This window comes from Chiloscyllium punctatum, chromosome 21, assembly GCF_047496795.1.
Source record: "Chiloscyllium punctatum isolate Juve2018m chromosome 21, sChiPun1.3, whole genome shotgun sequence".
In the NCBI taxonomy this organism is placed as follows: Eukaryota; Metazoa; Chordata; class Chondrichthyes; order Orectolobiformes; family Hemiscylliidae; genus Chiloscyllium; species Chiloscyllium punctatum.
The window spans coordinates 12399868-12412367 of NC_092759.1; the positions used below are offsets into that span (position 1 = coordinate 12399868).

At 49.6% G+C, this 12500-nt stretch overlaps 1 protein-coding gene across 1 annotated transcript in view; it reads right to left on the reverse strand.

Annotated features, from left to right (window-relative positions):
- Positions 1-12500, reverse strand: part of LOC140492577 (phospholipase D2-like) — a 72953-nt gene that overhangs the window by 38239 nt on the left and 22214 nt on the right. Inside the window, exons 8-12 of the mRNA XM_072591556.1 lie at positions 9563-9655; positions 6774-6926; positions 4207-4356; positions 3907-3990; positions 1694-1798 (exon numbers count right to left, since the gene is read on the reverse strand). Coding sequence (XP_072447657.1) covers positions 1694-1798; positions 3907-3990; positions 4207-4356; positions 6774-6926; positions 9563-9655 — 585 coding nt within the window. The remainder of the gene's footprint in view (positions 1-1693; positions 1799-3906; positions 3991-4206; positions 4357-6773; positions 6927-9562; positions 9656-12500) is intronic.

Sequence of the window (12500 nt, forward strand, 5' to 3'; positions counted from 1 at the left end):
GAACAGTTACATTGTGAACCCATCTGCTTCATCACTTGTTGTCTAGAGGAATTAAGGGCTACGGGGAGAACGCTGGTAAGTGGAGCTGAAATGCGCATCAGCCACGATTGAATGGCGGAGTGGACCCGATGGGCCGAATGGCCTTACTTCCACTCCTATGTCTTATGGGAAGGAAACCTGCCCTCCCTACCCTTTCCGCGGGGATGCCTTTGTTTGTGCCAGTGCCACTTCCTCTTGCGCTGTGCCATAATCCCCTCATCTCTTCTACTACCCACCTCACCCTCCTCCCTTTCTCTAACCCCTGTCCATCGCTAAAGCCCCTTGACCTTGTTAACCGCTGAGGGGACGTCAGTGAGGCCAGGGAGGTCAGTGAGCTCAACAGCACTCACCCAGACTCGGCCAGACCGGCTGAGTACTGCTTTCCACCGTGAGCCCGCCCTGCCATGGACAGGCGTCCCGTTGGCCTGGTTCAGAGGGCACTCTGACCTCCTGCCAACCCAGGGGCCGCTACAGAGGGGCATATGTGCTGCCCACCAATAAGATTCGAGACTCCCGTTGGCAGGGACCTCTCTCATCAGGGTGGAGTCTCACGGTTTGAGTTGACTTCTTGTAAGCTCCGTGTAGGTTTGTAACCTCTCAAATCAACTCAAACAAGGGAAGGGGGGAACCCTTCTTCCGAAACCGCTGGTGGGGGGCGGGGGGGGGAACTCGCCTGTTCCATCGCCAGAATCGTATCGTGAGGACCACACTTCGTGTCACCCTCAGCTTTCGGGCACAGGAGAGAAACAAAACAACGTCTAACGACAGCACCATTGCCGATCCCACGACTGTCCCCTTGCTCCAAAGCCCATTGATTTCTGGAACTGTTGACGCACGCCAAGAGGCCACTCAGCAGGTCATACTCGTACTAGCCCTTGAAAAAAGCAGCTCCCACCACCACACCCCCCCCCAAACTCAACTTTGCAATTTTATCTCTGCAGATCCAATGCCCCTTTGAACCGAGTCTGTTCCCCTCCCCCCCACCCCCCGACTCAGGCAGTGTATTCCAGGGCCTGTGGTGAGGACTGCAGATGCTGGAGATCGGGGCCAAGAGTGGGTGTGCTGCACACAGACATTCTTCCATCCTATCAATGTTATTTTGATGATTACCTTAAATCAGGGGCCCTCTGGCTCTTGGTCACCTCAATAATGGAAACTGTGTCTCTCTCTCTCTTTCTCTCTCTCTACTCTTGTCAGGAATACCTCCAACAAATCCCCTCTTCTCCTCCAACAACGACGCCCCGACTTCTCCAATCAATTCATGTCACTCAAGTCCTCCAGGGACGATGGGTGAATAAATCCAGGGGATCACGTTTTGGAGACACCGGATTGAATCCCATTCACGCCATTGGAATAAATCTGCAACTGAAGGCTTGCTTTAGCACCGGTGACCGGTGACTATCCTTGACTGACCGTGAAAACCCATCTGGTCCACTCGTGCCCTTCAGGGAGGACAATCTCCCCTCCTTATCCAGTATAGGCCGAGACGCTGAGCTGCAACATGGCTGATTCTTAACTGACCTCTAAAATGGCTCTCACAAGCCACTCCGTTTGCAGATGACTCGGAACAAGGAGCGAATATTGGACTGAACCATGCCCACCTTCTGAAAATCCCTGAACCCGTGCTCCCGCGCTAAAATGGTAAAGCCCTTGCGTCCCTTTGCCCAGGGCCTTACTCACTGCCTTACGCTTCAGAAGCCTGTCCAGTCTCCAGTAGTTGCTCCTGGCAGGTCTCTTGAGGTGGATCTCGGGACTCAGCCTACAAATGAGAAGCGATGGGAGTCAGCATAATCCAGAAACACTCTGCTCCACACGGCTCACAGAAGGGCAACTGGCGACCCTGGGCAGGACGGGAGGGCATTAAGATCAGGACGAAGGGTCAGGGGAGTTGCACTGTCAGGAGAAAGCAAGGACGGCAGATGCCGGAGTCGGAAAAGGCTTGGAAAAGCACAGCCGGTCGGGCAGCATCCGAGGAGCAGGAGAGTCAACGTTTGGGGAATAAGCCCTTCGTGAATATTGTGGAGGAGAAGGGGGCTGAGAGATAAACAAGGGGGGAGGGAATAGGTGAATGTAGGTGGGAGGGTGATGGTGATTGGTCAGAGGAGAGGATGGAGTGGATGGGTGGGAAGGAAGGTGGACAGGTCGGACAGGTCAAGAGGGTGGTGCTGGGTTGGAGGGTTAGATCTGGGATGAGGTTGGGCGAGGGGAGATTTGGAAACCGGTGAAGTAGATGTGGAGTTCCACCCTGGGATCGTCCAACCACACGGCATCAACGTCGACTTCACCAGTTTCCTCATTTCCCAACCCCCACCCCTAACCCCATCCCAGATCCAACCCTCTAACTCGACACCGCCCCCTTGGCCTGTCCCACCCATCCATCTTCCTTCCCACCCTCCCCATTGGCCTATTAACATCACCCCCCCCACCACCTGCATTCACCTATCGCCTTCCCAACACCTCCCCCCTCTCCCCCCACCCCCCACCAGCCCAAACCCCACTCACCCCATTTATCTCTCAGCCCCTTTACCCTCCCTATTCCTGATGAAGGGCTTATTCCTGAAACATTGACTCTCCTCCTCCTCGGATGCTGCCTGACCTGCTGTGCTTTTCCACTCTAGTTGTATTTTCATGAGGGCCCTCCTAGAAACACCGTGAATGTTCTGGGACCTGGGTTGGAATTGTACCAAGCTGGAGGCTGGGATTTGAATTGAATAACGATCTTGAATGAAGAGTCTAATAATGACCAAAGTTAGAATAAAAAAACCCATCTGAGTCACTTACGTCCTTTAGTGAAGAAAATATGCCACCCTGACCCACTCTGGCGTACATGTGAGCCCAGACCCAGCACAACGTGGTTGACTCTTAATTCGGGACCAACATTGATCAGTGGCACCACAGTGATGCACAAATCCCATGAATAAATAGACAGCCAGAATCACAAAGAAGCTCAAATCTTAGCGGGTTTTGAAGCTCAGGTTGAGGTTTTGGGTGTAGGTTTGCTCGCTGAGCTGGAAAGTTCATTTCCAGACGTTTCGTCACCATACTAGGTAACATCTTCAGTGGGCCTCAGGCGAAGCAATGCTGAAAATTCCTGCTTTCTAATTACATGTTTGGGTTTCTTTGCTAAAATCCATTTTTAACTTTCTCCTGCAGACCCTCAAGTGCAGGAAGCATCAGGAAGGACGTGCAATAGATTGCAGAGAGCGGTTTGGAGGGATGAGGAACATCAGGAAGGATGCGCAATAGATTGCAGAGAGATGTTTGGAGGGATGAGGAACATCAGGAAGGATGTGCAATTGATTGCAGAGAGCAGTTTGGAGGGAGGAGGAACATCAGGAAGGACGCGCAATTGATTGCAGAGAGCAGTTTGGAGGGAGGAGGAACATCAGGAAGGACGCGCAATTGATTGCAGAGAGATATTTGGAGGGATGAGGAACATCGGTGATGGAGAGAGATTGGGAACACTCTCACTGGGAGATGAGAAAGTGGAGAGGAGATTTCTTCAAGCTGTTCACGAGGGGCTGAGCCAGAGCGAACACAGAGATAAATCGTTCCCAAAAGGATCAAGAACCAATGGTCACAGGTTGAAGACAATCAGCAAATGAACCCAGTGGGGAAAATTGTTTGTTTTGTTCCCTGCGGGGAGTTGGGGTGTTCTGGAATTTTCTGAAGGGAGATCTCAGAAATAGCTGGATAATGATGGTGGAGGGGGGGGGGGAGGGGGGGGGGGGAAGCAATGCACTCAATGGATAGCGCATTGGAGGAGCTGGCCCGAATACGATGGGCCAAATGGTCTCCACCTGCTCTGGCGAATTCTACGATGGAAAATTATACACACACACACAAAAACAAAATCAACTCACTCACCACCAATCCGCAATGAAAATGTCTTCCTTGGCTTGCTCCAAAGCATCAGCGACAGCAGAGAAGTATTCACTGCCATTCACAAACCTCCAAACAAAAAGACACAGAAAACAGGAGTGAGAGTAGGCCATTGAGCCCTTTTGAGCCTGCTCCCCCTTCACAGAAACACAAAACAGGGAGTGGGTCCTTCAGGTCTCCTGCAATATTCAATACGATCATGGCTGACCATCCGCTGGAGTTTACCTGGAGGACTCAGAAGGAAAATGAAACAAGAGTGTAGCCAGGAGGCTGCTGGATAGTTACCATCGCGTCTGGATGTCGTGTCGAGCAGGGACAAAGGAGTCGAAGCGGTGCTCGGTGAGGAAATCCTGGGCGTGTCTCTCAGCCAGATTAGTTATCTCCTGTTTCCACCAACAGGCCTGCCTATAGCTGCTGCATTTAATGATCAGAGTCCTGAGGGCCAGACACAAAAGAAAAGAACAGCATTAATACAGACTGTTGCTGTCGGACTGATCGCTGTCAGAAAGTGGCCAAAGGAGCTTTTTGCTGGAGGTTCCAGGGAAGACAATGGCTCGGCAGTACTATCGCTGAGACCCGGGGAATGCTCTGGGGGCCGGTGTTGGAGTCTCACCACGGCAAATGGTGAATTCAATCAAAGGGGGGGGATAAGAAAAATCTGGAATTATGAGTCTAATGACGACTAAATTATGACCGTATTTAACTGATCCGGCCTACGTGTGACTCCAGACCCACAGCGATGTGGTTGGCTCTTAACTGCCCTCTGGGCAATTAGGGACAGACAATGAACACTATCCAGCCAGCAGTACCCTCATCCCGTGAATGAGGAACTTAAAAAGAAAACGACAGTTTAGAATGACACTGGGGCTTCCTCGTGACTATGGAGGCGTGGCTCAGAAACAGGTCCAACCAGTCCATCAAGAACGAAAGAGCTTTTAGGAGTAGGAGACCATTCAGCCCGTCCAGCCTGCGCTGCCCATCTCATCTCGGCCTCAACTCCACTTTCTTGTCTTTCTCCCCATTACCCTTTAACCCACTACTAATTGTAAAAATCCACTTCAATTTACTCAGAGTCCCAGCATCCATCTCACTCTGGGGTAGTGAATTCCACAGATTCACAAATCTTCAAGAGAAACAGTTCTTCAATTCCTTTGTTATAAATCTGCTCCCCCTTATCCTAAAACTGTGACTCCTCATTCTAGCTTGCCCCACATGAGGAGACGTCCTCTCTACGTCTACTTGGTCAATGTCCTTCAGAATCTTTTTTCGCTCAAATAGATCTCCTCTCCAATCCTGTCCAGACAATAGAAGCCTAGACTGCTCAACCTCTCTTCGGGAACCTCCGGAATCAAATCGAGTGAACCTCCTCTGCTCTGGCTCCAACACTGCTCCTGAAGGGGACCAAAACCGACCCCGATTCTCCAAGGAAACGTCCGTGTGAACGCTACTGCTCCGTCCTCTCTTCGTCAAAGACGATTTCTCCGTCAGGTCTTCCCAAACCTTTAATTCCACATCACCGATACCTCATCCACACCCTTCCTCACCCAACCAAAGCGCCAACTCATTTTGAGGCTTGAATATTATTGTGACGTCAGTGAGAGTTGTCAACGATTGGGAGCTCCATTGCTGTCTCAGACTTCACCACCTCCCCAACGTTCCTGCTCAGAGTCCCAATGGCTCCAGGGACTCCGTTAGGAGGAGAGGTTTATGTAAATTAGGCCTGCCTTCCCGAGAATTTGGATGATGAAGAGGCGATTGGATCAAAGTTTTCAGGATATTAACAGGAAAACACAAAGCATTCTAGAACTAGGGGGCATAGCTTGAGAATTAGGGCCAGATTGTTTATGAGAGATATTAGGAAGTACTTAGAATCATAGAGATGTACAGCACCGAAACAGACCCTTTGGTCCAACCCACCTGCCAGCACCCGGTCCCTATCCCTCCAATCCCTTCCTATTCATATACCCAGCCAGATGCCTCTTAAACTTAATTGTACCAGCCTCCACCACTTCCTCTGGCAGCTCATTCCATACACGTACCACCCTCTGTGTGAAAAAGTTGCTTTTATATCTTTCCCTTCTCACCCTAAACCTTCCCCACACCAAGGGAGGTACTTCCTTCCACAAGCGCACTGCATTTTGGATCGGTTGTTAATTTTAAATCTAAGATTGATAAATTCCTAGTAAGCAAAGTTATTAAGGGACATGGGTAAAGGGAGGTCAGCCATAGACTAGCCTTGACCTTATTGAACTACCTTCAAGGACTAAATCGTCCACACTTATTCGGGGTGGCACGGTGACTCAGTGGTTAGCACTGCTGCCCCTTAGCGCAAGGTAAATGCACGGTAGGGGAACGGGTCTGGGTGGGTTACTCTTCGGAAGGTCAGTGTTAGGCCGAAGGGCCTGTTTCCATACTGTAGGGATTGTATAATTGACCCTGATGGCAATTATATACAGGCCTCCCAACAGTAGTCAGGATGTGGGGCAGAGGATAAATCAGGAGCTAGAAAATCCATACAAGAAACGGGACTATTACAAAAATCATGGGGGGGGGGGTCCTTCAATCCACAGGTGGACAGGGAAAATCAGGTTGGTGGTGGATCTCAAGAAGACTAACTCATAGAATGTCTCCACGATTTTGATTTGGAGCAACTTATAGTAGATCTTACTTGGGTGTAGGCAGTATACGGGGGCCCACCTGAGGCAGCCTCTCTCGAAAAGGGGGAACCCACTTCCAATGGTAGCATGGGTGCCAGGGGGGGGCTGAATGGCCTCCTTCTGTCCCTATCCCCCTCCAAGCCAAGAGAAAGAGAGAGACCGGGGAAACAGATCAAAAAGGACAAGAGGTTGAACCTGGACAGATTTTCAATCATCACTCCATATTTCGTGCCTGTTTCCTTGCTACCAACTTGGACGTTGAACCCCTTGTCAAACAGAAGCACAAAGGAGATGATCCCGTTCGAAGGCCTCATGTACAGAAGGAAAGAATCCTTTATGACAATCCACCTGGAAGAAAAAAGGACAAGTTACTCCGAAGCGACACAATGTAACAGCTCCAAACCATGCATCGGCACTGAACTCGAGTATGATTTTCCTGTGGAATCCTCAGTGTGGAAACAGGCCATTTGGCCCACAAGTCCACACCGGCCCTCCAAAGTGTAACCCCATCCAGACCCATCCCCCTATCCACAATTTTCCCCTGACGAACGCATCTAACCTACACATCCCTGAACCAAACTATTATCGCTGGTAATCGAGACGTTTCGTCTCTTGGAGTCAGAGGGATGTACAGCAGGGAAACACACCCTTCGGTCCAACCCGTCCATGCCGACCAGATATCCCAACCCAATCTAGTCCCACCAGCCAGCACCCGGCCCATATCCCTCCAAACCCTTCCTATTCATATACCCATCCAGATGCCTCTTAAATGTTGTAATTGTACCAGCCTCCACCACTTCCTCTGACAGCTCATTCCACACACATACCACCCTCTGTGTGAAAAAGTTGCCCCTTAGGTCTCTTTTATATCTTTCCCTTCTCACCCTAAACCTATGCCCTCTAGTTCTGGACTCCCCGACCCCAGGGAAAGACTTTATTTATATTATCTATGCCCCTCATGATTTTGTACACAGTTAAAAATCACACAACACCAGGTTATGGTCCAACAGATTTAATTGGAAGCACACTAGCTTTCGGAGCACTGCTCCTTCATCAGGTGATCGTCCTCAACCACCTGATGAAGGAGCATCACTCCGAAAGCTAGTGTGCTTCCAATTAAATCTGTTGGACCATAACCTGGTGTTGTGTGATTTTTAACTTTGTACACCCCAGTCCAACACCGGCATCTCCAAATCATGATTTTGTAAACCTCTATAAGGTCACCCCTCAACCTCAGACGCTCCAGGGAAAACAGCCCCAGCCTGTTCAGCCTCTCCCTGTAGCTCAAATCCTCCAACCCTGGCAACATCCTTGTAAATCTTTTCGATAGGAAGGAGACCAGAATTGCATGCAATATTCCAACAGTGGCCTAACCAATGTCCTGTACAGCCGCAACATGACCTCCCAACTCCTGTACTCAGTACTCTGACCAATAAAGGAAAGCATACCAAACGCCTTCTTCACTATCCTATCTACCTGCGACTCCACTTTCATGGGGCTATGAACCTGCACTCCAAGGTCTCTTTGTTCAGCAACACTCCCTAGGATCTTACCATTAAGTGTATAAGTCCTGCTAAGATTTGCTTTCCCAAAATGCAGCACCTCGCATTTATCTGAATTAAACTCCATCTGCCACTCCTCAGCCCATTGGCCCATCTGGTCCAGATCCTCCTGTAATCAGAGGTAACCCTCTGCGCTGTCCACTACTTTTTGCAAGAATGCCAAATCTCAAAAGGGAATAATACTATACAACAATAAATAACTCAATTTACTTCATTTGTAAAGTGTTCTGTCATTTGTAAAAGTCATAAAATACTGGGAGGAAAAGTGGTTTACTCAGGCAGACAGGAAGCACATGTAACAGTGTGGGAAGGAATTGTTATTCATGGTTGACAAAGTTGGGAATGATAAGAATGTTACAATATTGTGCAATGTTGCTGAAAAGCCACAATGTTGGCGAAGATTTTGTCTCGCAGCCCATATGGAACCATGCAAGAATGCCAAATTTCAAACAATCAATTCCCACTATTCTTTGCATGAATTTTTTTTAAGAATCCCCACAGTGTGTGGAAACAGGCCATTCGGCCCAACAAGTCCACACCCGACCCTCCGAAGAGCAACCCACCCAGACCCATTCCCTTCCCCTATTACTCTATATTTACCCCCTAAACTTATGCACCTAGCCTATGCATCTCTGTGACATTATGGGGTAATTTAGTATCACCAATCCATCCTAACCTGCACGTCTTGGGTTGGGGGAGGAAACCGGAGCACCTGAAGGAAACCCACGCAGGCACGGGGAGAATGTGCAAACTTCTCACAGACAGTCGCCCGAGGGTGGGAATCGAACTCGGATCCCTGGCACTGTGAGGCAGCAGGGCTAACCATTGAGCCACCGTGCCGCCCAAGTGCAAGGTTGGATGCGAGATGGCACAGCAAAGGGGACTCATGCCTGGCTGTCAGGGCTGTGGGCCAGCACTTAGCCAGAAGGACCGCAAAGCTGAACACTTCTTCAGTTCTAGATTTTGCTGTATTTCTCTGCGTTTTACGATAACGCTGGATAACAGCGACACGATATAACACTTCTCACTGTATCTTGCACCAAAATGCACTTGACAAGAGCCTGTGGTTCCCCCACGGCTCTCACCATGGCAACGTCTCATCCCATCAGCCCACTTGCCGACCTAACACCCCCCCCCCCTTCCCCATCTCCAATATAAACTGCTGTGATGGTTTTAAACTTGACGCTCCTGGATCTGTCCGAGTGCGACGGGAAAAGCCACAGCAAAACATCTCCAAAAGGGAACAATTCACTCCTGACTGGTATTGTCGAGTCCCACGGGTGCGTATATCAACATCAGCTCCTGTCCACGGACACAGCAGGTCACTCCCAACTGCAGGACATGGGCTGAAAGGTCAGTTCACCCGTACAGTTGTGAAGTCTTCATTTTACCAAGTGTAGAAGGTTTCAAAACTGGACTGACCTCTTTGACCACTGATAGCAGACTTTGTGTCGCCCGCAGCAGTTTAGGCCAGGAATTCGGTGACCCCCGGATCGCTTCACAATCATCGCCTCCCTGTGAACAGAGTGTGGAAATTTAAACATTGTCGCACTGGGCAGCTCGCGGGTGTTCCCCACAACTATCACTGAAACGAGTCTCTCTGCACACACAGGTTGCTGCATGGGAACAGCTCCCTCCACACTGAGGCTTCCCATTAACAACAAAACTGCCAGGTACATCCCATGGAGTGAATCAGTGCCTGTTATGACAGAGAGAGTGGAAGGCAGAGAGAGAGGGACAGAGAGACCGAGAGAGAGAGGGACAGAGAGACCGAGAGAGAGAGGGACAGAGAGACCGAGAGAGAGAGAGGGACAGAGAGACCGAGAGAGAGAGAGGGACAGAGAGACCGAGAGAGAGAGAGGGACAGAGAGACCGAGAGAGAGAGGGACAGAGAGACCGAGAGAGAGAGGGACAGAGAGACCGAGAGAGAGAGAGGGACAGAGAGACCGAGAGAGAGAGGGACAGAGAGACAGAGTGAGAGAGGGACAGAGAGACAGAGTGAGAGAGGGACAGAGAGACAGAGTGAGAGAGGGACAGAGAGACAGAGTGAGAGAGGGACAGAGAGACAGAGTGAGAGAGGGGGAAGACAGAGTGAGAGAGGGGGAAGACAGAGTGAGAATGAGAGAGGAAGAGAGAGAGAGAGAAAGAGAGACAGAGAGAGAGAGAGACACACACACACACACACAGAGACAGAGAGACACACAGAGACACAGAGAGAGAGAGAGAGACAGAGAGAGAGAGAAAGGAAGAGAGAGACAGAGAGAGAGAGAGAAAGGAAGACTGAAAAAGAGACAGAGAAAGAGACTGAGAAAGACAGAGAGAGAAAGAGAGAGAGAGACAGAGACAGAGACAGAGAGAGAGAGAGAGAGAGAGACAGAGTGAGGGAGGAGGAAAGAGACAGAGTGAGGGAGGAGGAGAGAGACAGAGAGAGAGAGAAAGGAAGACTGAAGACTTGGATTGTACCTTTGGGGTCCTGAAGGGAGAGGGTGACAAGCCTCAAGCCTCATGTAGGTACGAACGACATACTTAGAAAGAGGGATAGGGATGTAAGGCAGGATTTCAGGGATCTAGGGTGGAAGCTGAGAGCTAGAACAAACAGAGTTGTTACCTCTGGATTGTTACCCGTGCCACGTGATAGCGAGGCAAGGAATGGGGAGAGATATCAGCTGAACACGTGGCTGTAAGGATGGTGCAGGAGGGAGGGTTTCAGGGACTTGGATAATTGGGGCTCATTCTGGAGAAGGTGGGACCTCTACAAACAGGACAGTCTTCACTTGAACCAGAGGGGTACAAATATCCTGGGTGGGAAATTTGCTGGTGCTATTCGGGTGGGTTTAAACGAGCTCAGCAGGGGGATGGGAACCGGAGGTGTAGTTGCAGTGCACAGGAGGATGAGAGTACGGAGGACAGGGACAGGATTTCAGGGTCACAGGAATGTGCTGGCAGACAGCAAACTGGTTTGAAGTGGGTATACTTCAACATCAGAAGTATCCGAAATAAGGTCGGTGAGCTTGCAGCATAGTTAAGTACCTGGGAGTTCGATGTTGTGCCCATATCGGAGACATGGATAGAGCAGGGTGAGGAATGGATGTTGCAGGTTCCAGGGTTTAGATCTTTCATTAAGAACAGGCAAGATGGTAAAAGAGGGGGAGGTGTGGCCTTGTTAGTCAAGGATAGTATAACGGTGGCTGGGAGAACTTTTGATGAGGTAGTGTGGGCTGAGGTTAGAAACAGGAGAGGAGAGGTCACACTGCTGGGAGTTTTTTTTATAGGCCTCTACAGAGTTCCAGGGAGGTGGAGGAGAGGATTAGCAAAGTTATTCTGGGTAGGAGTGAAAGGAACAGGGTGGTCATTATAGGGGACTTTAACTTCCCCAACATTGACTAGAAATGCTATAACTCCAGTACGTCGGATGGATCAGTTTTTGTCCAATGTGTACAGGAGGGTTTCCTGACACAGTATGTCGAGGGGCCGACAAGAGGGGAGGCCACCCTGGGTCTGGTGCTTGGATATGAACCAGGCCAGGTGTTTGATTTAGTTGTAGGTGAGCACTTTGGAGAGAGTGACCATAATTCAGTTATGTTTAGTTTAGCAATGGAAAGGGATAGGTACACGCTACAGGTCAAGAGTTATCGATGGGGCAAGGGCATTTCTAATGCAATTAGGCAAGACTTAGGATGCATAGAATGGGGTAGCAAAATGCAGGGGATGTAGACAATCGAAATGTGGAGCTGGTTTAAGGAACAGATATTGCGTGTCCTTGATCGGTAAGTCCCTGTCAGGCAGGGAGGAAGTGATAAGGTCAGGGAACCGTGGTTTACTACAGAAATTGTATCTCTTGTTCAGAAGGAGGTGACTTATGTGTTGATGAGACAAGATGGTACAGCTGAGGCGATGGAGAGTTACAGATCAGCTCGGAATAATTCAAAGAGAGAGTTAAGAAGAGCAAAGAGAGGACACGAGCAGTCTTTAGCAAATAGAATAAAGGAGAACCCTAAAGCTTTCTATAGGTATGTGAGGAATAAAAGGATGATTCGGGTAGGAATAGGGCCAAAGACAGAAGTGGGAAGTTGAGTGTGGACCCTGTGGAGATCGGAGAGGTGCTAAATGAACATTTCTCATCAGTGTTCACTCAGGAAAAGGAGAATATTGTAGAGAAGAATGAGGTACAAGATATTAGACTAGAAAGGACCGAGGTTAGTTACGCAAAGGTGTTATCAATTCTAGAAGGAGTGAAAGTAGATAAGTCCCCTGGGCTGGATGGGATTTATCCGAGGATTCTCTGGAAAGCTAGGGAGGAGATAGCAGAGCCTTTGGCTTTGATATTTGAGTCATCATTGTCTACAGGTTTGGTACCAAA